The sequence below is a fragment of the Tachypleus tridentatus genome, chromosome 13 (genome assembly GCF_004210375.1).
Source record: "Tachypleus tridentatus isolate NWPU-2018 chromosome 13, ASM421037v1, whole genome shotgun sequence".
Taxonomy (NCBI): Eukaryota; Metazoa; Arthropoda; class Merostomata; order Xiphosura; family Limulidae; genus Tachypleus; species Tachypleus tridentatus.
Window position 1 is genome coordinate 119,460,282 of NC_134837.1, and position 27,670 is coordinate 119,487,951.

At 31.0% G+C, this 27,670-nt stretch overlaps 2 protein-coding genes across 8 annotated transcripts in view; one reads left to right on the plus strand and one right to left on the minus strand.

Moving 5' to 3' along the window:
- The window catches only part of LOC143236883 (techylectin-5B-like), a 263,403-nt gene that overhangs the window by 64,296 nt on the left and 171,437 nt on the right, over nucleotides 1-27,670 (plus strand). The gene's annotated exons all lie outside the window — the stretch shown is intronic.
- LOC143239313 (general transcription factor II-I repeat domain-containing protein 2-like) lies at nucleotides 374-27,439 on the minus strand. 3 transcript variants are annotated; one of them, XM_076480260.1, is made up of 5 exons: nucleotides 23,012-27,439; nucleotides 21,776-21,875; nucleotides 20,908-21,029; nucleotides 18,188-18,284; nucleotides 374-797 (listed from the first exon to the last, which is right to left on the minus strand). In XM_076480260.1, exon 1 carries the CDS (start codon nucleotides 24,688-24,690, stop codon nucleotides 23,818-23,820), a length of 873 nt encoding a protein of 290 aa, XP_076336375.1. In that variant the 5' UTR covers nucleotides 24,691-27,439; the 3' UTR covers nucleotides 374-797; nucleotides 18,188-18,284; nucleotides 20,908-21,029; nucleotides 21,776-21,875; nucleotides 23,012-23,817. The 3 variants fall into 3 exon arrangements, 2 of the variants coding, with proteins under 2 accessions (XP_076336375.1, XP_076336376.1); XM_076480261.1 differs by having other exon boundaries at nucleotides 22,328-27,439; XR_013021119.1 differs by having other exon boundaries at nucleotides 379-797; nucleotides 26,539-27,439.

Genomic DNA, 27,670 nt, shown 5'->3' on the forward strand with positions numbered 1-27,670 from the left:
TTACACTTGTAACAGAAAAACGGCTTGAAATTGTAAGTGTGATTGTTTTTGAGTAAGACATAGACCGTGCGCTTTCAGAACCACAATTTGTCACGCCAACAACTGGGCCACGCCTGTCAGAAGAACATTATACAGGATAGAAACATAAGATACTCGTACGTTCTTTGTTCTTTGAAGTTTGAATTTCCTGAGTTAACATTAATAATTGTTTACTAATAACAACACAAAATATAAGATTTGAAACTCTGTATTGCAGTATTATTGATTTCGGATGTAATTTGTGAAAATATGAAAAAACATTCTTTTCAAATTTAAATTGATAAAAGTAAGATAATTTGTTTAACAACGTATTTTCTTTCTAGATAAACAATTCGATTATAATACAAATATTTTAGGTTCTTCAGAACACATTAGGTTAAAGTAACAGTCGAAAACATTCACAAAAATTACTTTATTTGTTTAAGGCAAAATATCCATTTAAATATAATTACACAGAGAAAAATAAAACATGTTAAGAATATCTGTCTATCATGACGTATGACATAAAATACAATTTTGCTTAATATATCTAAAATTTCGTTATTATTTATTGACCAATAACAAACTCCACAAGTCTTATTTTCATACCAGGTAACACTGGTAATCTTCCGTGTAATACAGGCTGTTTAAGTTAGAATAATGATATGAATTATACCACCATTCGCCTTTGAAGGTTTCAGCACAACTACTGCTGTTTTAAATGTTGTCTTTGTCCTTGGTACTGAACATCATGTTGTTGTAGTGAGCGAGAGAATTTCCTAAAATAATGTAGAAATAATTAATAAATAATATATAAACAACTAATGTAGGATGTTATATACTGGAATAAAGTTTAAACTCACCCACGTTACCCTTGTACATTTTGTAACTCATTTTATAGTGTTCTCTTTCACTTCGTACCAAGAACTCGTCATACTCTGCATATCTTCGACTTCCTTCAAAGTCTTCCAGATCAACACGGAGCACCATACTGTCCTGATTGGTCAACGAAAAGATGACGTCATTTCCTGAAACAGAAGCAGTATATAATAAATAGTTTATAAGAAGTTTGTTTGTTTTTTTGGAATTTCGCACATAGCTACTCGAGGGGTATCTGTGCTAGCCGTCCCTAATTTAGCAGTGTAAGACTAGAGGGAAGGCAGCTAGTCATCACCACCCACCGCCAACTCTTGGGCTACTCTTTTACCAACGAAAAGTGGGATTGATCGTAACATTATAACGCCCCCACGGCTGGGAGGGCGAGCATATTTGGCGCGACTCGGGCGCGAACCCGCGCCCCTCAGATTACGAAGCGAACGCCAGGGCCAGTTTATAAGAAAGTAAATAATTAATAATATCAAATAATACTAAATAACATGAAAAGAAATAAGTAGTTGATCACTGTTAGATAAATATATAAAGTTTTACCTAACCAAAACTCCTGGGTTAAATTTACAAAACCATTTTTATATTCTATACACGATCTATAAAAATTTTCAGCTAGTTTTCCAAAATCACCTCTTCTTTGGATCAACTAGAAATATGAAAATCAGTGAGAAATACTGACGTAACTAAATCTTATAAGTATCAAAATGAAACTTTAAAATATATATTTCCTTATTATTCAACATTATTTTGTCTTTATGAAACCCGTCTAGAAACTAAATGTTTGCAATCTAAAACAAAACTCATTCATATGGTCTGAATTTATGTTTCAAAGATGATTTTAGGATAATATTATTACAACATAAACTCTAAAGTAGATTCATCTGTATTATTAAACACTGTTATACATTTATTATGATGTAGAAAGTGTCAGGTTGAATACAAATACACATTCTGATATATATAAAAACAACCTAGAACGAAATGATTACCAAGTGAAAACACGTCTTATTAGCTGGATATTTAAATAAGATAAAATAACATATTAATGAACGGAATCAGCGAATAAATATGATAAAAATGAACAGAAAAAACGTTACATGTTTTTAACAAACTTAAATATTTTTGTTTTGAACGTGGATTTTTGAATTTTTGAAATTTATTTTCCAGTTCTGCTAAATAAGTGAGCTAAAGTACAGAATGAAACAAAGTTTAGTTCACCTACCATCCACCTTCCTCCTGATGTCTCCATATCACAGTATACAGAGATGGACTGGTTCAAAAACCGTGGCTTATTCGTTCAGATACCACTGGTAATCCATCTTTCTGAACATTCGTATTTTAGTGTAGTGCAACAACGGAAAGGAAGAAGAGCTCTTTGAGTTGTTTGTGAAGTTAAATGTTCCATCTATCATAACTGTGCAGTTTTAAAGTTTCAAAACAAGTCATATAATGTATTGTCATCCTAAAAAAACATATGTGCTTTCATCTATTGTTGAAAAAATTAAAGTGTTGAAAATTAAAAGTAGTGAAAGATATACAACAGAAATAATGAAACATACAGTTAATAGATAAAATAATAACCACAGTAGAAAGTAACGATAAACTGTACTTTAACATTTCAGGTTGAATGACTATACATGGATATTGTTATCTTCAATTGGTTTTATCATACATAGTCATTTACCAGAAATGTTAAAGTACAGTTTATCGTTATTTTTTACTGTAGTTATTATTTTATCTATTAACTGTATGTTTCATTATTTCTTCCACTACTTTTAATTTTCAATACTTTAATTTCTGCAACAATATATGACAGAACACGTAAATATCTTCTAGAATATTGATAAATCATCTCACACGTTTAAAAAATTAATAATCTCACAATGATCATATATAGAACATTTGTTTTATTTAACTTCACGAACAACTCATAAAGTTTTTCCTCCTTTCCGATGTTGCACCACACAAAAGTACGGACGTCCAGAAAGATGGTTCAGTAGAGATGTACTAACATGATAACCCCATTATCCCTATCATATCCCTGTCAAACTTTTTCTTGAGTGAGGTTGTCAAATATTACGTATATTTGACACCTGTACATGATATCGTGGATTTCAGCCACAGAATAATCGATGTAATAAGGAATGTGATACTGAACAACACAAAGTATCATCAGGACAATCTTCTAGTAACAAACTACACCCATGTAGTACTATACTAAAACAAGAAGACATTCAGTCAAGTTAAATGAATCCAGAGTATTCTATCTGTAATTTTTTTGAAGTTATTAATTTTTAATATGGGGTCAGATAGTTTATGGACACCAAGTATACTGTTATCCATGTCAGTTTTACTTTGAGTAATTTTTATTCACATCGTTGGACTAAAATAGTTCAATAGAATCATATAAGTGTACTACTGTCGATCGTCACTCTCAGTATCACTGATACAGTGTCTAACAAAGGATTTAGTTTGACTGTAGATAAAACTGACCATAGTGACGTAGAGGTTTAGGATTAGATAACAAATTAAAATGTTAACAGATGTACAGTGTCAGCTGTAGCTACGGATAAAGGTCTACAGAATAGTTATGTTTGTTTTCAAAGAATATTTTATGTTCGTGATTCTATACAGTGACAAATTATTGTGGACTACAGACGGCAAGAATGTGTGTTTGTGTGTGTTTTCTTATAGCAAAGCCACGTCGGGATATCTGCTGAGCCCACCGAGGAGAATCGAATCCCTGATTTTGCATTAAAAATCCGAATACATACCGCTGTACTAGCGGGGGGCCAGACGGCAAGAAACAAAATATAATTTGTTTCAAAGAACAGAAGGGAAACATAAAGAACTCATGAGAATAGTGTCTTTACAAGCAAATATCACAAGATTAATTTTCTGATACAACCAATAGTAGGTTTGAATATTAGTAGTAAATTACTTTTACATATACTGATAGAATTGTGGATTAATGTTTACTTACCTTTACATAATTCCTAAATATGTAAATAATTTGTACGAAATACAAGCAAAAGATAATTTTATGTTTCACAAATATAAACAAACTATTCTCCGCGTTAGTTTAGATATAAATAAGTGATTAGTTTTAATACAAGAATAATATGGTTATAAAACTCTACACACAAAAAACGAACTATAAAATAGAGACAATCACCATCACTGTAAACCACAATTTCAGAAACCTTTTGAGTTGTCGAAAGTTTTACGAGCTGATAAAGTTGTTAACAGAACCTAAATTAATATTTTTAAGAAGCATGTAATAAAACAAATAATTACATTAAAATTCATTTTTCTAGGACTGAATATACATTGTGTTGTCATCGTCTATTTCCCACATTTTATCAGGAGAAATTATCATAACGAGGTATCCACACCATATGAAATCTAACACCACATTTTAACCATGTATGACCACAAGTCTGCCTCTGACCCACCAATTAACTACTTATTGTAGTAATGTAATACAATATTTTATATTGAACTTCAAATCAGGAAGTGTTTTACTTCCGTTGTTTTAATATAAATACAACCAACGTGTAAGAAATAAAGATATATACTACTGGATATTTTGGAAGAAATATGAATAAATGTCGTATAATTTCAAAAATAAACGTGTCTTTCATTGCTATAAAATTATAAAAATGTTCTATTTTTCACACTTATTTATTCAAACATTTACATATAAGGTAATACAAACACCGTTGTTTATATTAAGTGTAACTAGAGTTTTAGAGTCATATTACCCAGAGAATTTATGAAAGATTTAAACAAATTTTAACACAGTAATATACATACAATAATTATCTGTAACACCGTAATAATACAAGTTTCAAACCTTTCTTAATGTTTCATTCATTATTAAAATTATACTTTTATACCACAACAATATTTAATTGTTTGTCACTGTACTAACAATACACCAGTGTATCCATAACAGAAACACTGAAGTATTGCCATGGTAACTATGATATAGAACAACTATAATAACTACATGTAATTACCACAAAGTAACCGGATGAAGGGATTTAAGGTGTAACTAGTGAAATGCACCGTAACGCAGACAACAACATAATAAAAGTAATTAGGAGAACTTTATTATACATTCTGTCAGTTTTATGTTGATATTAACAACTGTTGCTTGTAGTATATTGTTGGTGGAAGAAACAGACTGAAATTACACCGTACCGACAGATGTCCATCCAGACTGTATTACCATAACTGTTGATTTATAAAATGATTAATTAAGAAATGTAGAAAGGATAAAGAACATATGTCACATGTTGTTACAACTGCAGTTTTCTCTATACTTATGTCTTCTACATATTGTCTGTTGAATGTGTTCTTGTCTAAACATAAATAACGACACTGAAAACTAACGAACATCCTTCCATATAACGTTACATTAAGATATTTGGTTTTCATGTTTAATACATGAATACTGGTATAAGTGGTATTACATTCTAAATTAATGTAACAAATAAAAATATACCATTATTAAAGTAGTTTATATATCACATATAACACTATAATTAGTTTATTTAATGACATCCAGTTAATTATTATCACTTATCTGTTACTTTCAGGTATATTATTGATATGTGTTATTTTACTGGTTGGCTATGATATTCAGTTACAGAATTTCATTACTGTGTTCTGTTGTACATAATTTCAATGACATACTTTAGTACAATACCATTATTTTGTCATGGTGTTACTCAATTTTCATTTCAACAGGTTTTTATTGAATTGGATATTTTAATAATACCATTTCTGCACAACTGATACCAATAATAAATATTTTCGGTTCAATCACACTGACATCCGTGTTGATCTTTCAGAAATGACATTAACACCCATAATGTCTCACATCATTCGCACTGAAACCCATAAGAACTAACAACAGTTACACCGACGATAGTAATAATTTCACAACAGTCAATATAACACCAAAAATGGTTTCATACAAGTTCCCCAAGGCCTGGCATGGCCAGGTGGTTAAAGCATTTAACTCGTAATGCAGGAATCACGGGTTCAAATCCCTGTCACACCAAACATGATCACCCTTTCAGCGGGGGGAGCGTTATAATGTTACGGTCAATCCCACTATTACTTGGTAAAAGAGAAGCCCAAGAGTTGGCTGTGGGTTGTGATGACTACCTGCCTTCCTTTAAGTTTCCCACTGCTAAATTATGAATGGCTAACGTAGATAGCCCTGGTATAGCTTTGCGCGAAATTCAAAACAAACAAACAAGTTCCAGGGGTACACTACATAGAAAAAATAATCAAGACATCAACAAAGGAATTATGTTACTATATAAAAACCACCTTTCCGTTACTGAAATCCAAATGAACAGCAGCAATGAAAATATAGTGGGTGATATCCTCTTAAAAACCACTCGAAAATAACAATAGCAGGAATATACTGTTCTCCAATAAAGTGTATACACATAAATTTAATCTACAACATCTTTTCCCACAACCAAAATACAATAGTAATAGGTGACCTGAATTCCAAACATAAGAACTTTGATTGTAAATCCACAAGCTCCAATGGCAGACACCTATTACAATTCATAGATAACAATAATATATCCCTTATTAATGATAATACACCTACCCATACTACCTATGCAACAAATTTTAATGATATCCTAGACATCTGTCTCACCTCTTACAATATTAGGCAAAAGCTAATAAATTTTAATGTGGGGAAAGATGTTGACATTGACCATCTCCCAATATGGTGTGTCTTCGATCTAACCTCCCATAAAGATAAAATCTGTAGGCAAGACAAATTTGATTACAAAAAAAAACAAATTGGCAAGAATTTCAAGAAGTGTTAGGCAACATACTTCCAGACAAAAGTAAACATACAGCGAACAACGAATTTGAAATTGATTCATACAGTCAAATAATCATGGAGTGCCTTCTAAAAGCAGCTACGGACACGATACCGAAACAACAATATATAACTACAAACAATGCATGGAAACCAACCAAACAACTATTAACAATGATAAAACAACGAAGACAATTAAGGAGACTATTCATGGCAACAAGAGAACATGAAATAAAAATACAAATTAACAACATCAGAAATAAAATTAGAGCAGATATTAAACAACTAAAACAAGAAAATTGGGGCAACTTCTGCTCTCAACTAAACAAACCAACCAACCCCTAGTAAGTTCTGGCTACACTTAAAAAGATTCACAAATGAAGCCACCACAAGAAAATACCCAACACTGGAATATAACAACACCTTAGCACAAACCAACAAAGAAAAAGTAGAAGCCTTCAAACATCAATTACAAAGCACATTTAAAACACATAATGACACGTACATGAACAACTATTACTACAATAAAATAAACAACCACGTAACAAACAACATAGAATTATATAAGCCACACTTTCCTGTCAACATTAAAAACAGCAACACCAGAAAACATCATTAAAATATACAAGACATACATTAGACCTGTAATAGACTATGCAGCTCCTGCATGGATCAATGTAAGTCTAAAACAAATACAAACCAACTCCAAACATTACAAGATACACTAAATACATCAACATACAGAGTATCTAAAACCACTTCATCAAAGTTCATGCATAATTACTCAAATTATACCAGATTACACAAAGAATACCAGATAGACTTCTACAAAGTACAATAAAATGTTTTGATAAAAATAGGCGAAAAAAATGAGTTGTTATGCGAACTAGACAGATATTGCATATATGATGAAGAGAGACCTAAACACCTCTCCCCGTTAAATTTATACATTAGATCATTAAGATAAAATCATTCAAAATCATAATAATAATAGTAATAATAGAATAGAGCTAAAATAAAACAGGCCACCTACGTTCTCGACTTAGTAAAATAATAATAATAATAAAAGAATAATATAAATGGACATTGCCCTGAAAAGGATCTGACTAAACTTATGATATCATTCCAGCCATTCAGTATTTATTCGAAATAAATTAATCTGGCCACTCCAACAAAGTCATGGAAGGAGGAAGAGGTCGAGTGTACCTGACCCTCCTGGGTATACAAATAAATATACCCAAATACCAGAGAGAGAGGGAACACTATAGTCAGTCACACAGGTCACTGACGTTCATAACAGTCTCACATTAGTCACACTCACATCACCAGTTAGCATGGCAAAATGAAAACGGAAGTGTGACGTCATATGTAATTAACATGAGCATACAAATGATGTACTAACTATTCACTAATTCAAGGTCAATTACATTATACCTTAACTACTTCATATAGATATACAGATAGCATGTTTGTACGTTAGTCTCAACTAGTTTCACATTTTGTAAAGTTATCTATTCTTGGTAACTAAATCATATATTTAGCACCATAAGCCTTCAGTCTTTTATCTGAACCACCAGAATTACATGAGAAAGATTATTCTGGACTAAGTATGTAAACAAACCTTTAAAACAGTAATGTCTGTCATGTATGTAATTTATATTGTATTACAGTAATTATATCGTTAAACTTATAAATATAATTTTAATTTAATACTTCTTACATTTGGGCTTTAAATTTAAATTGATAATAATAAGATAATTTATTTAACAACGTATTTCTGTTTGAAAAGTTGTTGTACAATGTTTATGATTTTACCAAAAATACGGGAATATTAGATCTCTCATGTGAGTTTTCGATCTATTCTTGTAAAAATGAATACTTTAGGTCTATAAATATGTTTAAAAATGTAACAAGTTACGTTTAATATTAACATTAATAACTACAGACAACAACTCTCACGTAAAAATAACTCGAGTGTTTATAAAAAGAAGCGGAAAATTCAGATGTTAACTAGAGCCATATTTATCAATTGATATATATAAACTATATATACTTACAAGGATGTAAGTAATTTTATAGAAAACTATAAACATTTCTTGGACTCAGTGTGAAAACATCAGATACAGTTACTAGTACGGTTCTAACTCTTAGTGATTAAAAAAAAAACGTTTTCGTATATCCTGTTTAATAGAACTATAAAACCATTGATAAAAGATTCACATTTCAGTGTATAAGAAACCAGTTCTGTGTTATTAACCATTTAATAATGTACAACACTGTCTTTCTTCATGTTGACCCACGCTGATGTCCATCATCACAAGAGCTTATAATACTGTTGGGTCACTGAAAGGAATATTGGACTCCGTTATAGAATTAGTAGATCTGGTGAGAGAGAGGATTTCTACTTTAGCAAGTAATGCCTGCCACTATTTTCATTAAAGAAAGGCTACTTTATTCTATAAATTCAGTTATGTAGAAGAATTGGAAAATAAGTTTTAAAAACAAAACCACGTTTCAAAAGAAAAAAAAATGTTTTTGTTTTAATTTTTTCATCACATTTCTTTACTAGCTCTGTTTATTGATAAATGTTAATTACCATCTTTAAATATACAACTTATGTTTTTTTCACTTGGTAATCGTTTCTTTCTAGGTTTTTTATATATATCAGAATTTGTACCTGTGTTCAACCTGACACTTTCTACATGATGATAAACATATAATACTGTTTAATAACACAGAGGAATCTACTCTGGAGTTTATCTTCATGTTATAATAATATTATCCTAAAGGCGTCTATGAAACATAAATTCAGATGATATAAATATTTTTTGTTTTAGATTTAAAACGTTTCATTTTCATACAGGTTTCATATATTTTGTATAGAATAATGTGGAATAATACAGGAATATATAAAGTTTCATGATACTTACAAAACTTAGTTATCTCAGTATTTCTTATTTCTAGTTGATCCATAGAAGAGATTTTGGAAAACCAGTTGAAAATTTTTACAGATCGTGGATAGAATACAAAAATGGTTTTGGAAATTTAACCCAATAGTTTTAGTTAGGTAAAACTTTATATATTTATCTAACAGTAATCAATTATTTATTTCTTTTCATATTATTTAGTATTATATGATGCAATTAATTATTTACCGTGTTATAAACTATTTATTTGTTACATACTGATTCGGTTCCAGGAAATGACGTCATCTACTCGTTGACCAATCAGAACAATATGGTGCTCCAGTTTATCAGGAAGACTTTGAAGGAAGTCGAAAATATATATGCAAAAACGGCTCGTTTGGGTTGAGAAAATATTTTACGTAGAAGAGTGAACAACGTTTCGACCTTCTTCGGTCATCGTCAGCTTATAAATAATAAATAAAATTTAAATATATAATACAAGTTGTATTTTATGTCATACGTCATGATGGACACACAAGAAAGAGATATTCTTAATGTTTTATTTTTTCTCTGTGTGTAATTATATTTAAATGGATATTTTACCAAAAAAAACAAAGTAATTTTGTTGAACGTTTACAACTATTACATTAATCTAATGTGTTATGAAGAACTTAAAATATTTGTATTATAATTAAATTGTTTATCTATGAAGTTTTATTTTCTAAAAATACTTCAAGAAAAATGTGTTTAATAACCATGAAATTTACATATAACACATTCTCTTCTGATTCTGTTTTGTTAGTGCAATCACGAAACCGTTCCCCTTAAGATGGCGCTGAGTTGAAAGGTTTAATAAATCACTAAGCCCAGAACCAACTGTTTTCTAGCTGCCAGATAAATTGTTTATGAATAATCAATAGTTACATGATTTTAGTGTTTCTATAAAATATAATCTAAGACCTTCGATGATAAGATTGCTTTTTTTCATATATTTTTCTAAAAATTACATCTTTACTTAAATCAATAACACTGCGATACAGAGTTTCAAATTTCATATTTTGCGTTATCAGTAAACAGTTATTAATGTTAACTCATAAAATTAAAACTACGAAAAACAAACAACATACGAGTATCTTATGTTTTTATCTTACACGATAGTCTCGTAATGTATAACACTTATCATACATTTTAAGGCCCAGTTGTTAGCGTGACGAATTGTGGTTCTCGAAGTGTATGGTTCGTATCTTACGCAAAAACAATCACACTTCCAAAGTATAATAATACAAATTGTTGTGTAGTTTAACTTGTTATAATTGTAAGTTTCCAACTGAGTTAAACATTCAAAGTTTGACAATAAAAAGTGTTGAGTATTTTACATGTAATGTATGTAAGGTAAGCATGTATTAATGTAAAACTAAATTAAAATACTGTTACTTATAAATATAAATACTGTACCAAAAACAGTTCCAGAATGCATCACTTTTTCCTTTCAAATTTGCTTGCACCAATGTACCCAACACATGGTGAAGGCTGTAACTACACACACTAATTCAATGTCAAATACACAAGTCACATCCATTGAAATAGTTATTTTTCCACAGATTTTATGAACTATTGTGAAAAAATAATTGTGGTTGTGGAATACGTCACAATGATGTCTAAGTTTTGGAGGTTTTACAGATTTTACAATAAATGTTTATAACTGTGGTATACTAAACTGATGATTCTAAATATACAGAACAGTAATTCACGAGGAGATATTCAGAATCCATTCACGGAACAGGAGTCATTCCAGCAAAAAATTAAAAAAAACAAACTCAACAAATATTTCTACTTATCCGATTGGATGAGTTGGGAAACAATTATAAATAAAGGCAAAAATCAAATAACCCTTACTTACACAACAACTAAAACCAATATAAAAAAACACCATTGCACCTATACTAATTAATAACTTAACATCTAATCTCTTTGAGCTGTTTGACAAATATTACTAAATATATTTTTTTGAGGGAATGCATTTACATCAGTATATTGCACAATAGTTTGCTCAAAGTTCAACTTTATTGATAATATACATTAAACCTGAGTATTTTACTGCTTCCATGTATCAGTTCTGTATGGTTGTAATGTTCAACTGTATAGGATATATTATGATTGATGTTATTAGCTTTTTCCTGATACATTAAATTCAATGGGGAACATAATTTTAAATTTGGTTGAACAGCAATAAAACACCAAGAAAAGTGTCCTGAAAGTACCATACTTATATTATAAGTTTTTTTTGCTTGGCTCTTTAAAAAAGTACAATTTATTTGTGTTTAATGCAAAATAAAACTCGTTTTTGATCTAAAAGCATTAATGATAGTACTAGTATGCAACAAGTTTTTAGTTAAGTTGTCTGTCAAGTAACATTAGGTGACTGGGTTTTTAACTAACTTGTTGATCAAGTATCTAGCCTTTAAGTAAATAACATATCATCATGTGTTTAACTTTTAATTAATTAGCTCAACATCAAATAACGTGCCACATTTAGAGCTAAAAATAAGTCTCTGTCTGGGCTGAAAGTAAATGCTATTTTTGAAGTAGAAGTTCTCCAGAAACAAAAAAAAATGTTTCATTAGATTTTCTCCAAGTTCAAAATGCTGACACTGTTCAACTTACACCAAGGCCAGAACACTTCATCTTCAATATAAGTTAAGTTACTATTTCTCTGAATTAACAAATGTAGTTAAGGAATTGGAATAAACACCATAAAAGAAACTAGTAATTATAATATCTCTGAGTATTATTCATCATATGTTGATCAAGAATGTACTAAGAATGACAGATAATGAGTATTGTGGAAGAATTATTAAAGGAAATAATAAAATATATGATATGTTGTATTTTTATAAGTAAAGAATAAATAAAATATACGTGTTCATCTGGAATCTCAGTGTTGGAGTCATTATTTAGTGTAACTGTAAATACACTCAAGTTAGTGACTTGAGTGTTCCATTTGCAACTGCATACCACCATCTGATATAAAGTTGATGTGACTTCTGTGTTGCTAGGCAGGCATGAGTGGAAGGTCAACATAATAAAAATAATAACTATATATGAATATATAATGTTATGAAATTTAAGCTACTTGGAATAAACATTGTTGATTTCATGTAATAACCTGTAATTATTCCTGAACTAAAAAAGAAAAAAAATTATATTTTATTTCCTAGTTTCTTGTAGTGGTTATGAAGTCAATTAACTTGACTTAACTCCAAGAATTAGTGTACAGAAAATAACAGATAAAATATATAATTTTATTGAAAACAAATGTTTGGAATGTATTTTGGTTGTTTTAAGGATCACACAAATATGTCAGATTTTTGAACAAAGAATAGTTTTTAATCGTGACAAGAAAATCACTTCACACTCGGACTATTAACAAAACGGACTTTACATTTTTATAAACATATCTTTAACCAAATTACTTCATTAAAAATATGAATTTTTGTGTGAAAAGATTGGAATCATTACTAAATATCTACTAAATTTTGTTAAGATACACATACAGCACGAAAAGCTCTAGTATAAATATGTAATGTTTGCAAATGTGTATCCAAACTCATGTATTTTACAATGAGCCCATCACAAAAGGGATAACAAAATCAGTTATTCTAACAATTAACCAGGCACATCTATATACATATACCTTTGACTGTTATTTTCCCAGACATTCCTATTCTTCACCAAATATATCACAAATATATTCCATATTTATTCAAGTTTTATATGTTTAACCATTAAGAAGTAAAAAACTAATCTGGCAATTCTTGTTGAAGAGAAAAAATGTATCTCAGAATGGCTGGTATGGATATGAACACTTTTATTGATAAGGAGAGAACAACATTTCGACCTTCCTAGGTAATCTTCAGGTTAAAAGAGAGAGTTTGTAAGTGACCGTTTCCAGACACATCTTAGGAATGAGAGTATAAAAGAGTATGGGATTGTAGAGGGCGTTGCAATTGGATATTAGGTTATTAATTATTATAGATATGAAGGTGTTCCTTTTTATTGGTTTAATTTTAGTTTTAGTTGCACTTTGATTTTGCACTTGTTTCTCTACTTAGTATCTGGGAGTTCTTCATGGTTATGTTGTGTTTATTTGACGAGAACTGGTGACACAGGATTCCCCACACTTAGGCCATATATTTGTTGGCAGTTTTGGTCATTGAACATAAAGTTAGTTTTGGTGGTAGTGAATTCTATAAGGGTTACTGGGAATATGTATCAATGGGTTGGGATCTTGGATCTAAAATTATAAAGCTATCTTGCAGGCTTCAGTTGTTGAGACTTCTGTGAAGAGGGAGATTACATCAAAACTGACCATTAAGGCTTTATGATTTAGTTGATAAAATGACTTGAGTAAGAAGCACGAGCAAAATGATCTAATCAGGGTACAAAATGGAAGGGAAAGGAATAGGGGAATATTGAGACAAATGAGAAGCAAAGGAGTATAAGGAAAACTGAAGATGAGATGACTTCACTCAAGTCTCCAATGACTAAGAGATGCTTCCAAAACAGACTGATGCAAAAAGGAGCCATATGTAAATGTGCAAATCTCTTAAAGATGAGAGGAATAAACACATCCATGCCAAAAGTGAATTATGCCCAACAACACAAGAGCTAAAGAAAGCAACAGTGAATGACCACTTTTCTAAAAACTCTCAGGGGAATGACAGACAGCACAAGACAAAAAGTGAATGACAGGTAGGTAACACAGGGGTGAGATTAAAGATAAACAAAGATGGGAATACTGAGCACATGCAGCAACACATCTCCTTCGCATGGAGTTCACCAGGTTGTCTATGGTGGCCTGTGGGATGTTATTCCATTCTTGTTGGAGTGCCACATGGAGCTGACGCACATTATCCGGAACTGGAACACGGTCGCGAACACGTCGATCCAGAACATCCCAAAGATGCTCTATAGGTGACATGTCTGGCGAAAACGCAGGCCAGTCCAGAACTGGAATGTGCTCAGTTTCAAGGAACTGGGTGCAGATCCTGGCAATATGTGGTCAGGCATTGTCATGTTGGAAGGTGACATTACGCTGCCGGACAAACGGCACTAAAATTGGGTTGAGGATCTCGTCCCAATATCGTTGCCCATTCAAGTTCCCCGCAATGAAGTGCAATTGTGTTCTTTGCCCATACATGATGCCTGCCCACACCATAACACCACCACTTCTATGTGAACAAGCCGGATGTGGCGATCCTGTGCTGGGGTGGTCACACGTGGCCGACGTGGATGAGGTCGATTTGCAGTGCTGCCCGTCTGTTGAAAACGAACTCTCAAACGTCCTATCGACCGATAGTGAACATTCAGTTGCACAGCGACCACTCTGGTGGACATTCCTGCTTCCAACATGCCAATGGCACGTTCCCGCATGACTGGAGTCATCTGAGGCATTGCTGCTTTTGTCAAAATATGACATTTTGGGGTAGCCTTTTCTTGTCCCCAGTATAAGGAGTGTCCGAGTCCTGCTCATCCTGTTTGAGCAGCGTCTGGATGCCACACCCATGCACTCAGTGACATTAACGCATCACTGAGCAAATGCTCACAGGCAGTGGTAGACTCAAATTTGGGACAGTAATCAAGAGAAATATCCATTTTGTACAAGTAGAAGGAGTATACACTAACTTTGGGTGATACTCTTCATGTGACACCAATATTTCACATGGGGTGTTTATATTTTTGTTCAGTGTAGTTAAACTGAATGTGTATGACCATAATTTAAAAGAACTAAGAATCACTGATAATTAATATAATTATATATCCTTGATCATTTATATTTAGTATGGCTGAGTATGTATAATAACCTATATTTAGTATGGCTATGTATAATAACCTATATTTAGTATGGCTGAGTATGTATAATAACCTATATTTAGTGTGGGTGAGTATGTATAATAACCTATATTTAGTATGGCTGAGTATGTATAATAACCTATATTTAGTGTGGCTGAGTATGTATAATAACCTATATTTAGTGTGGCTGAGTATGTATAATAACCTATATTTAGTGTGGCTGAGTATGTATAATAACCTATATTTAGTGTGGCTGAGTATGTATAATAACCTATATTTAGTATGGCTGAGTATGTATAATAACCTATATTTAGTATGGCTGAGTATGTATAATAACCTATATTTAGTATGGCTGAGTATGTATAATAACCTATATTTAGTATGGCTGAGTATGTATAATAACCTATATTTAGTATGGCTGAGTATGTATAATAACCTATATTTAGTGTGGCTGAGTATGTATAATAACCTATATTTAGTATGGCTGAGTATGTATAATAACCTATACTTAGTATGGCTGAGTATGTATAATAACCTATATTTAGTGTGGCTGCTAAATAATTTTAGTGAGACTGATTACACATAACCTATATTTAATAACATTAGTTAACTAGGTACATAAGATCAGTTACATTCAGTAGGATAGAGTTTGTAGAATAATTTATTATAAGCATGACTAAGTATGATAACATATGTTTAATATGACTGCACATGAATAATTACTTATATTTAGTATGATTAACTATTCATGATAATTTACATATACAATATAATTTATATTCAGTGGGAATAAATATACGTGATAATTTATATCTGGTAAGACTTAGTATGTATAACAATTTTTATGTAGTGAGAATGTCGGAACAGCTCTCCCCACAATCTTCTGCTTTAAATGCCTAAACTTAAATTCTTCCAAGTTTTCAAACTGCTGTATATATTATTCTCAGTTTAATGCAATATCTATACTTCCAATATGCTGAGAATATATAAACTTATTATTTATATAATATTAATAGTTTGCTCTCAGAACAATACATTGTTTAAACCTCACTGAGATGGAAATTGTGTGTGTGTGACCAAAATAATGAATACAAAGTTGCACATTGAGTATTCAACATTCAGACAATTAGAAAAATAACTGTGTTATGTGTGTATCACAGAAGACAATTTGAAATAAAAGTCCTCTCCTCACAAGAAGAAAATAACTTAGCTTCCAACAAGGACTTAATACTCTGGTTATTATATACCAACACAAACTGTTGCCTATAGTGTGTCATTTATGTGCTTGTATTATATAATATACAGTGCCAACAAACAAACTTCTAATACAAAATTCCTATTTATTCAAAATAATATAAATTATTAACAAAGATATCAAATATTTTGTACTGGAAACCTTTCTTTTATTAAGTATGTCAATTACTATTTTATATTATATTTATTCTTACACCCTTTAATCCACGTACTTATCAATTTATTATATTTGAAGATATTCATATTATAATAATTACCACAATTCCCAATTATGGTAAATGGGCTGAATAAAATAATGCCAAAATAAGATTGGACAATAAAAAAGATGCAACTCATTTTTTATGAATAATATAGAAAAAATATGTATACTAAATAATTACTTTTTAAAAATTATTTATTGATAATAGAATCTCAAGTTAATTTATAACCATATGTTTGTTCATATACATTTTGAACAGTGTTCAAGTTTGTTCATTCCACCAGATAATATCGCAGTCATTTATTTGTTCAAACAAGTTTCTGTACAGCTCACAAAACTAACAATATTTATACCAAAGGATATCACATCACCTCAAACAACACGGAAAGCGTAATTAGAAGTGCAGAATATAAAAATTTTTTATTCCTTATACACTTACTGTTATTCTAGTCTATCTTTCTCCATAAATAATCCAGAATGAGACACAGCTACCTGAATGACTCCTCTTAGATGAAACTAGTCTGAAGGGCTCAATTACTTTCTGGCATATTTTGTGTTATAAACTGTATGATACATCATGTGTTAACATACACGAGTCTTTCATAAATAAAGTTTAATGTTTACAGTGTGTAGCATTACAGTAACCAATCCAGTTTATTTCAATCAATACAAGCAATACTTAACTCTGTCATACAATTAAAGGAAAATAAGAAATAAGTAAAGATCACAGGAACATTAAGTAATCAAATATGAGGACAAAATGTAAATGATGTGTTTCCAGGGGGAGTAATATATTAAAAACATTCCAGATACACTGTATTTTAACACAGATACAAACACCTACAATATGTAATTAACTATTAAGATGCATCAATCTTTGACACAGTAAAGTTTTAGTTATAACTACATTATACTGATAACTTCTTGATATGTAATATATAAATACCACATTACTTTTCTCTAGACTTTGTGGAGATAAAGTAGATGTTTCTCAGGTATGACCTTAAAAGTTCCATACATGGATGTAAAGAATAATTTTACAGTTATTGGTTATGAAGAGGTATCGTACCAAAAACATATGATTTTATCATCTATACAAAATTATACAAGGCACGTTTTTCTTCTTTTTATTTTTTGTTACATTTCACAGCATTGAACCTACTTTGTATACAAGTTTATTGGCTTATAATATATATACATATTACTGACCTTTGACCTTATCATAAGGTTGTTTCAACTGTTCTAAGGCTTGAATATAGTTGATCCACAAGATAACAGACCACAGACAGTTTCAGATAACTTGTTTCTGAGTACAGAAAGAAGTGGAAGAGATTTTCAACTGGGTCTTACAGACAAACAAGAATGAACGATAAAATACAAGGACCTACTTACTTTGTAATTCCACATTTGTGTCTAAAGTTTATAACACACTTTGATATTGTTCAAACAACTTCAATATCTCAATTAATTGATTCTAATAAAAAAGTCCAAAATAGGAATTTTACAATTAAGAAAAAAACTGTTTACATAGCATGGTCAGATAAAATGCCATGCCATATTGGCTGATATGGATTTACAATGGTTTCTGTCTGATGCCAGAAAGCAAAAGGCAAGAAACATGGCTCATAACAAATCTAATATCACTATAGATGAGTGGTGTAATATAGAAAACTACTGGATGTGATTCTTGAACTCTAGAGATATTTTAAAATATATTCTTTTTCCGATTTCCTTGAAGTAAAAATACTACAATAAAATATCTTAAAATCAAAGTTCCATACTATATTTTGCAAGTTTATAGAATAATAATAATAATGTACAAGACAAATACAGATACTGAAATTAACACTTCCATAAGTAATTAATCTAATTTACATGATCTTGTAATCAACATGTAACCTGTACCTAATGTAAATTTCAGTGTACATTACATGACCTTTGTTAAAAAACAAAACAAATTAAACATCCTTCAATTAAGGATGTTTAATAACTTTATCCATAAGTACAAGAAGTAAGAAAATTGACTGCTTAGAATACAAAGTGGTTTTAATGTTCAAATAAAAATACTTTTCTTGTTCTCAAAATTTTCAAACTTCATTTGCATAACCATTAAAATTTCCTACATAAACACAAAATATTTTTCTTCATAAAAACTTTTCATTGTGTCTGTTATTTTGTCCACTATTACTCACACTGGATTAAACTGACTCAGCAACCACTATTTAAAATTATGAAATAAATCTCAGTTATCCCTTTTTTCTGAAATAAAACTTGTATTCATCATGTAGATCAAACATATAATTTAACAACATAGGGTGTTTCATGTTTAAACATCATTCATCAGGAGAGTTTGTGTTTGTATTGGCTGATGTGTTGGGGAAATCTCTATACCTGCTACACCAGAGTCAATGTTCTCTGGAAAACTGTTTTTCACAGATTTGTGTTTTTCTGTTTCTATTTCCAGGTTTTTCCATTTCATCCATTTATAATATTAAGGAAAATATCTTTCCTCAAAAATATTCCCAGTGTATAAGAGCTTAATTTCAAAGAAAAAATGACCATTTATATTAAGAAAAATATTGTATCACACAGTAACAAAAAACTTAAGTTCAAATTATAAAAGAATTTGTAAGTCATAAAATGATAAATATATTTGTTATGATAATTCACAATATAAATGTAATTGAAACCATAATCCCATAAAATTAAACATTATCATTTCCTCTTGGAGTTTACCTACTGTTCATAGATTTCTGATGAAATAACACCTGTTCAGACAGAATCATAATCAGACTGATGTTATATTATTGCAAGTTTCTTATGACAAGATTAATTGAAAACTTCTTAACCTTTAAAGCTCCAGTTTGTTTCCACACTGTTTGCTACGTAGAATGTTTACATACTGCATTACAAGTTTTGTTTGTTACAATACTCAATTATAGAGAACTAGTCCACAAAGCTGGAAGAACTTATATAATTTCTATATAAATTACAGAAGCACCTTAGCAGCAACTAGTGGAATTAATTGTAATATTGACATGGGCATCCCAAGAAATTTGTTTGTAGATGAGGAACAGACTAGTGTGAGATTATGAATGGAATATAAATTAATACAGATATGCTGAATGAATAAAAAAAAAATTAAGATTTTCACTTTCCAGATAATAGCAAGATGTATTTCTGATGACATACATAATTAGGAATTCTGTAAACAACACACTCTTAGAATAATTAGCAATGTGATGTATAAACAGTTTAAAAATGTGTTTAAAAAGTCAATATGGTTAAGTAATGTCTTTTTACAAGAAGTTAATCATCCATGGACAGATTATCCAGTTTATCTTTTAACAGAATCCTGAAAATCCAACAAGATGTTATATAAACCATCAGAACTAGTTTTAAACTAACTGTGTTCTAAAATTCAATGAAATCAAATACAACAAAAGGAGAATTTAAATGATTATAGTGAAACCTGTCAGTTTGAATATTAGGTCAAACTGCACTTCTGTTATTTTCATCTTTCTCAGAAATACACAGATAAGCAAGTTTTTCTTTGTTTTGCATTATCAAGGCTCCCTTTTCCCCTCCATTATCACAGAAAAGAAACTATAGTCTCAAACAGTATTAGTCTATCATGGAGAGAGAGAGAGAGGAAAAAATATTCAAAGTGTGACAAACCTTAGCCTGAGAATTGATTTGTCAAAAGAATAGTTTAAGAGGTTACGTAAACAGTAAAGAAACATTCAGATCAAGTTAAATGTTACTTTATCTAACAGTAGGGAAATATTTAAACCAACACTAAAAATAATATCAAAGAATAATAAGTTATCTAAGGACTGAATGGTTATAAACACATTACATTAATTTTGATTTGATCCTACAAACTTTCAAAATTCATTATGTACAATTTTAAAATGAAAAATTCTCACCTCTTAAATAGCTTCACACATATTACCTACAAACTTTGAACAATCGTCTTCATTTCTATCATTTAATGTTACCAGAACTTTGTTGTAGACTCCCTGTGAAAGCTGAATTCTATGTGGATAATCTGGACACAAAAAGGTTGTACAAGTTATTTTGAGAATTACGAAAGCTTTCTTTAACTTTGAGTTTAATGTTTATTGTTGTTCATCTTTCACATTGTTTAACATATCTAAAATACCTCATCATTAATAAACATGTATAATGCAATGTAAAAACTAAAGAACAACCAAGGATCTTCTGATGTATGATGTATCTGAGCTATTCATCAACTACATTAGACTAATTAATCCAATTAATTTACATTAATTAGTAAATTCAGTACAAGGTTTGTCTTTCATATAACTAAATGGTTTGATTTAAACAAGAAAAGTTTATAGTAATGTTAATATAAGTGAATACCTTTAAAATAAAGTCTCAGAGATGGTGTAAATCTTGAGAGTGGTAAGTAGGTATGTTGTATGATATGATGATATTTTAAACATTACTTACCAGTAATACACTATATACAGTAATATGACTATATACACCAATGTTAAGAAATGGATTAATTTATACATCTTTTAATACTTTAACCAGAATCTTAGATCCCTTGGAGATCATAGAGGAAACAGGGGTGGAAGAAAATGTCCTCTTTGACACCCTAACCATCCATCTGCTACTGCAACCTCTGATCACTATCTTTACCACAAAATACTGAGAATCGATAAAATGGAAAACTTCCTACAAAAATTGTAGTTTGTTATAAATCATGATAAACAAATTTCAGAAATAACCTAAAATAAATAAAAAAATATATTAATATCATCTTACATGAAGCTTCAAAGAGGGTAATACTGATTTCACAGAGCAGAAAGGACTGCTTGGACTTGTACGTGATGCTGGCATTATTTTCACTGCAGATTTCAGAGACCTGAAAACACATACATCTTATGTAACTGAAATATTAATAGCTTTACACTATAAGTTTTTCCTTTTCACTTTGAATTATCTAACAGCCATAGCTTCAGTACAAACTTTCTTCATCAGTGAGTACAATTTTCTGTACAAGTTAATAAACTTAAACATCTTTAAATAAAACATTTGGAAATTTTATTGCATAGAAACAAAGCAAGAAATGATGATATAAAACATTTTGATCATTTAGTAATGAAATAAAATGGGAAATTTGAAAATTATCACATAGTAAAGTAAAACATAAGATTTGTATTACAAGTAAAACACAAGATTTGTATTACAATTAAAACATAAGATTTGTATCACAAGTAAAACATAAGATTTCTATTACAAGTAGGTGTGATGAAAATATTTCAAAATAAACTGAACTTGGATTTAAAACAGAGAATAATAAAGTAATACATTTACACAATTAAATATATAGATGGCTTCAGTGATCTGATATAACACATTATCCTTATTATTACAATATCATAAAGGATGAACACTTCTCTCTAATTTATTCCTGCTTGTTCTTTCTTGTTTACATCATCAACTTCATACAGTCAACAATGAGTGACTAGTCAAGACTTCTGTGAGGCTGGGTTAAGTTCTGGAAAGCTAAATCAATCAAGTATTGAACCTGGATAACATATTTCATTCATTTTATTAATATGCAGCAAAATCTTAAAATCATCATTCCGGTAAACTTTTACTTTTGAAAAAGCACCAGTTTTTATTTTAATATAGTTGTTACTGTGTTATATTTTGAGTATTTTCTTTTTATACAACATTAAAACATGAGAATCATTTAATGATTGTAAGTTCAGGAGTATGTCACTATAAATGTCTTGAGGTACTAGAAAAAAGAAACTTTGTTCTTCTGACTGCTGACTGGTATCTGTAATATAATTATTATAACAAAGTCATGCAGGTAAAGTTTCTATGGACTTGTTCTGCAGTTTGTTTTCAGTTTAAAGGTGATATTTTTGGGCTCTTTAATCAACAAAGAATTCAGCAAGAAGTCTTAAATATCAAAAAAACAGTAACAGAAACAAACAGAAAATTCAATCCACATGTTAATACCAAGAAGTAAGTAATTCATTTACTTACTGGTTTCTTGCCAACAATCTTCCATTGATCCTTTATTACTTGGGTCATGTAGTCAGATTCAGTATTAAATTCACTTGCTTTGATTCTTCTGTAAATTCCTAACAACATATCTCAGTCTAGATCAGGGGTTACCAAACTTTTTTCACAGGGGGCCAGATTACTTGGGGAATGAGAAGTGCGGGCCACATGACCATTATGTTCAATACTCACAAGCTAGAACGAAAGCTCTCTGTAAAAGACTTAACACTAAGTTTAGGATGCCACATTAGCCATGTGGGAGTAGCATGCAATACACACATATAATAAAAAACAAACAGAAATACAACCAACATTTTTATTTACCAAAAGGTTATCAAAGAAGGTGACATTAGCAAAAACAATTGTCACATCACACATAGTGAGTACATATCTGAATTTCACTAAGCCACTGGCACATCATCAATGACACAAACAAAAGGATTCTGAAAAAGGAGAATGTCACTTTCGATTCTGTCGAGATTTGAAAATCTCTCTAAAAAATGCTTATTTAAATCACCAACAATCTTTTTCTGAAACTCCAGGTTGACATCTTCTGTGATTCCAGCATGAAACTCATCGAAACACTGAAAATGAGAGATGTTTCCTCCTTCCAAATGTGCTTCAAACAATGACAGCTTTCTTCGAAATCCTTTAATGATTCTATAGAGATCACAGACAAGGTTATTCTTCCCCTGAAGTTTGAAGTTCAATTCATTCATGTGGGATGTGATGTCAACCTAAAATTACAACTTTGACAATCAGGTTGGATCCAACAGAAGTGGATCGGCTCAATATTTCTTGATAAGAAATATATCTATTTCTCTTCTCAGCTTATACAAACGAGACAAGACTTTACCGCAGCTGAGCCACCTCACTGCCGTGTGATAAGGCAAGTCACATAAATCTGAATCAATTTCTTCAAGAAATGCCTTGAACTGGTGATGATTAAATGCATGACCCCGAATGAAGTTCACTGCAGAAATGACTGGTTTCAGTATGCAAGAAATATCTAAGTCTTTTCCACAGAGTGCTTGCTGATGTATGATGCAGTGTATGAACAGAGCACTTGGGAGTTGAAGATCTTCCAACGGTTTCCTGATCAGCCCCACCAGACCCGTCTTTACTCCAGCCATGTTTTTTCCTCCATCAACTGTTACACCTCTAAGCTGATTCCCCTGAAGGTTATAGTCTTGCAAAGTTTTATGTACTTTCATGAAAATGTCTTCTCCAGTTGTTCTTCCATGCATGCTGCAAACTGATGCCAACTCTTCCGTGATCTGAAAGTCCAAATTAACTTCACGAATGAACACGAGAAGTTGTGACGTACTCAAGAAATCAGTAGACTCATCCAGTGCCAGAAAATACCATAGGAAGTTTCTAGCTTTTTGGCATATCTGTAATGCGATGTTCTCTCCAAGTTCTTCTGCTCTCTGTACCACTGAAGTTGCTGAAAGGCTGATACCTTCAAAGAAATTGGCTTTTTCAGGACACAGCTCATTTGCTGCTTCCATCATACACTCTTTGATGAAGTTGCCATCAGTAACAGGTTTTCCTCGCTCTGCCATCCTATGCATTATTTTGTAACTTGTACGAGTGACAGAATCATTTTCAGTAAACTTTCTCGTGAAGAGATTCTTTTGAGATTCAAAAACATGTTTCATGGATTCAAATTTCTCAGAACGGAACTTTCCTGAAAATTTCAAATATGTTGATAGATGTTTTGTTTCATAGTGACTCCGAAGATTGTACTCTTTCAAAACGGCAACACTTTTGGTGCATATCACTCAAGTAGCTTTCTGGGTTTTTGTTTCCACAAAGAAGTACTTTTCTCCCCATTCTTCTTTGAAAGCACGACACTCAGAGTCCACTTTTCTTCTTTTAAAATCAGCCACAACGATGGGTGAAAAAAAACAGGATCTGGAAATGAAAAACACAGAACGCTGTGAGAAAAGTATTGTACTGGTCCAAGAACGCACAAACAAAATATATTGAAATGTATGTTTGCCATGACACTTACCTAAGAACTAGTTTCGAAAAGCACATAACCCGACTACTAAGAGAAATGAGCTTGCTGAAGCGGTAACCCTAGACCGCTGAATTTACAAGACGAGTCGATAGGACGAGGGTTAAGTCTGTACTTGTTTTCAAAATCCTAATGCTTTTATAGATACGTGCCTTGATATGAATAAATGGGCAGCAAGGACGAAAGAAGAATTTTCCTATTAGTTAAAACGACAGCCTTGTTTCTTATTACCATAACGTCTTGTGTTTGCCAGCTTAAAGTGACCATCGGTGTGATTTATTTTGTTATGACAGTCGGACATTTGATAAAATGTCACTTTTTACTTCCAAGCGGCTAGCTCCTGACGGGCTGGACAAAATGACCTCGAGGGAGGTATACGGCCCGCAGTTTGGTAACCCCTGGTCTAGACTGTGACTGTCATCTATTGTCAGTTATAACAAGAGTACAAAGATTTAATATTTTAAACTAATAAAACATTTGTTCAGCACACTTATGGAATGTTTATTATTATATTTCATTTCATTTCAACAAGTTTGAACAATAAAAAGGGTTGATCATGACTCCAGTATAAAATGTGTTGTACAATACTGAACTTTCTTTGAGAACTTGAGTTTAAATCATCAGTTGAAACATAACATTTACAGAAACAAACAACACATATTAATACCAGCTTCTTGCAAGTGAACAGACCTGAAGGAAAAGATTTGTTAAAGGAGAACTGCTGTACAAAATGATTAAAGGTTTGATGAAGGGAATATTGCAATGTAACTTTATAAGAACCTGGATTAAGAAGGGTTGCAGAATAACTTGATAAATATATGTATTAAAAAATTATTGTATAACCAGAAAATGGGCTGGATTAAGTCAGGATTTGTACAATTTAATAACAGACTGGATTAATACAGGACTGTGTGTAATTTCATGACAAGCAAGATTACAACAGGATTATTATAATTTGATGTCAGGTTAAATTAAAACTTAATTTAAGTGTTCAAGTCTAGGGTAAAATATAAAAGAACGTATTTAACCCATTAATTGCTAATTTGCTCTATAGGTAAGGTTTCCCTCTGACATATGAATGTGAATGTTTTTTTGTGTGCACAGCTCACAAAAATTCTGCATTTATTTAAACAACCATAGACAAAGAATGAACACTAGTGGATTATTTTAAATATAACAGGACTTATAACATAAAAATAATGAAAACATGTACAGTCACTGGCTATATACTCAAATATCAGCAGACTCCCTGAAAAAGCAGATATTAAAGGACTACAACAGTAATGAAATCAACCATATACTAATCAGTATATATTAGTATTAGTATACATTTACTTGCAGTTAAATATAGTTAAAATAAATTTGGATATTGGTGAGATTCAAGAGTAAATGTTTGTACAATGTTAACATTCTATGCAACTAATATAATACACAATCTTTATAATGGCGACTTCTGGTAAATGTATAATTAGCCTATCCACAACACCTTTCTTAATGGATTCACACTAGCAGTTCATACAGTATTCTCGGGATGCATAGCACTGCTCTTAAAGCATATATACAGATCATTTCCAACATGTCTAATTCTTTATCCTGAAGTCTTGTGAAGGTTTGTACCTGAGAGAAGTTTGAAATTTTACAGACCTGTCAAAGTTTCAACAAAATATGTGCTTATACACACACACACATATGTATATATATGTATCATTCCCTAAACCACTACAACTGATTACATAATACAAAACTACAACACCTAGCAATACAGCAGTCAAATACTTAATTATAACCATAAACAACTGTTTTTGTTGATTTGTCCCTTAGCTTGCTGTGTGAGGCTTTCCTCATGATTAAACATAAATACTGATAGAACTATCACATTATAAACACAAAGTAGCATTTTCTTTTTATTGGAAAAAAAAATTAAAAGGCCAATACAATGTTTGTCAAATTAATACTGGCACTCTAATGTTTAACACAGCAGACATGTAGATGGACCATGTTAGATACCATTTCAAGTGGTGGTCTAAAGAGCCAACACAATTTTTATGTCAATGATTATTCAAAACAAGTAAATTCCAAAGTATATATATTTACAGATAACTGTCTGCTTTCATGCCAAAACTTAATAACAATATTTTCTTAGTATGTCCACCATAAAGTACACTACAAAATATTCATCATTTCATAAATTTTTCAACTGAAAGAAATCATATTAATGTATATTAAATAGCACAAAACAGCCATCTTCAAATCTATTAGGTAAAATTATACATTTCTTTAGGAACTGCCAATAACAGCACTGTTCAAATAAATATAAAACTGTTACTGTGTTAACAGGGAAAGACAGATTACCTAATGTAAACAGGTTCAGATTAACTACTAGTTATACACTTTTACAAATGTTTCTTTCCATGTTAAACTTAAAAACAAACTCACTAAATTATGATTATAATTTTATCCATTTACCTGGAACGAGACAGCTGTCTCCCAGTGTACGTTATAAAATACAATGGATTCTTATTGGATCTCCCCCTTTAATTTTGAAATCAATGTATTTTAAATATTCAAAAAGGTGTGGTAATCCTGATTATAGCTGTAAATGAGTTAAAAAATCTGTG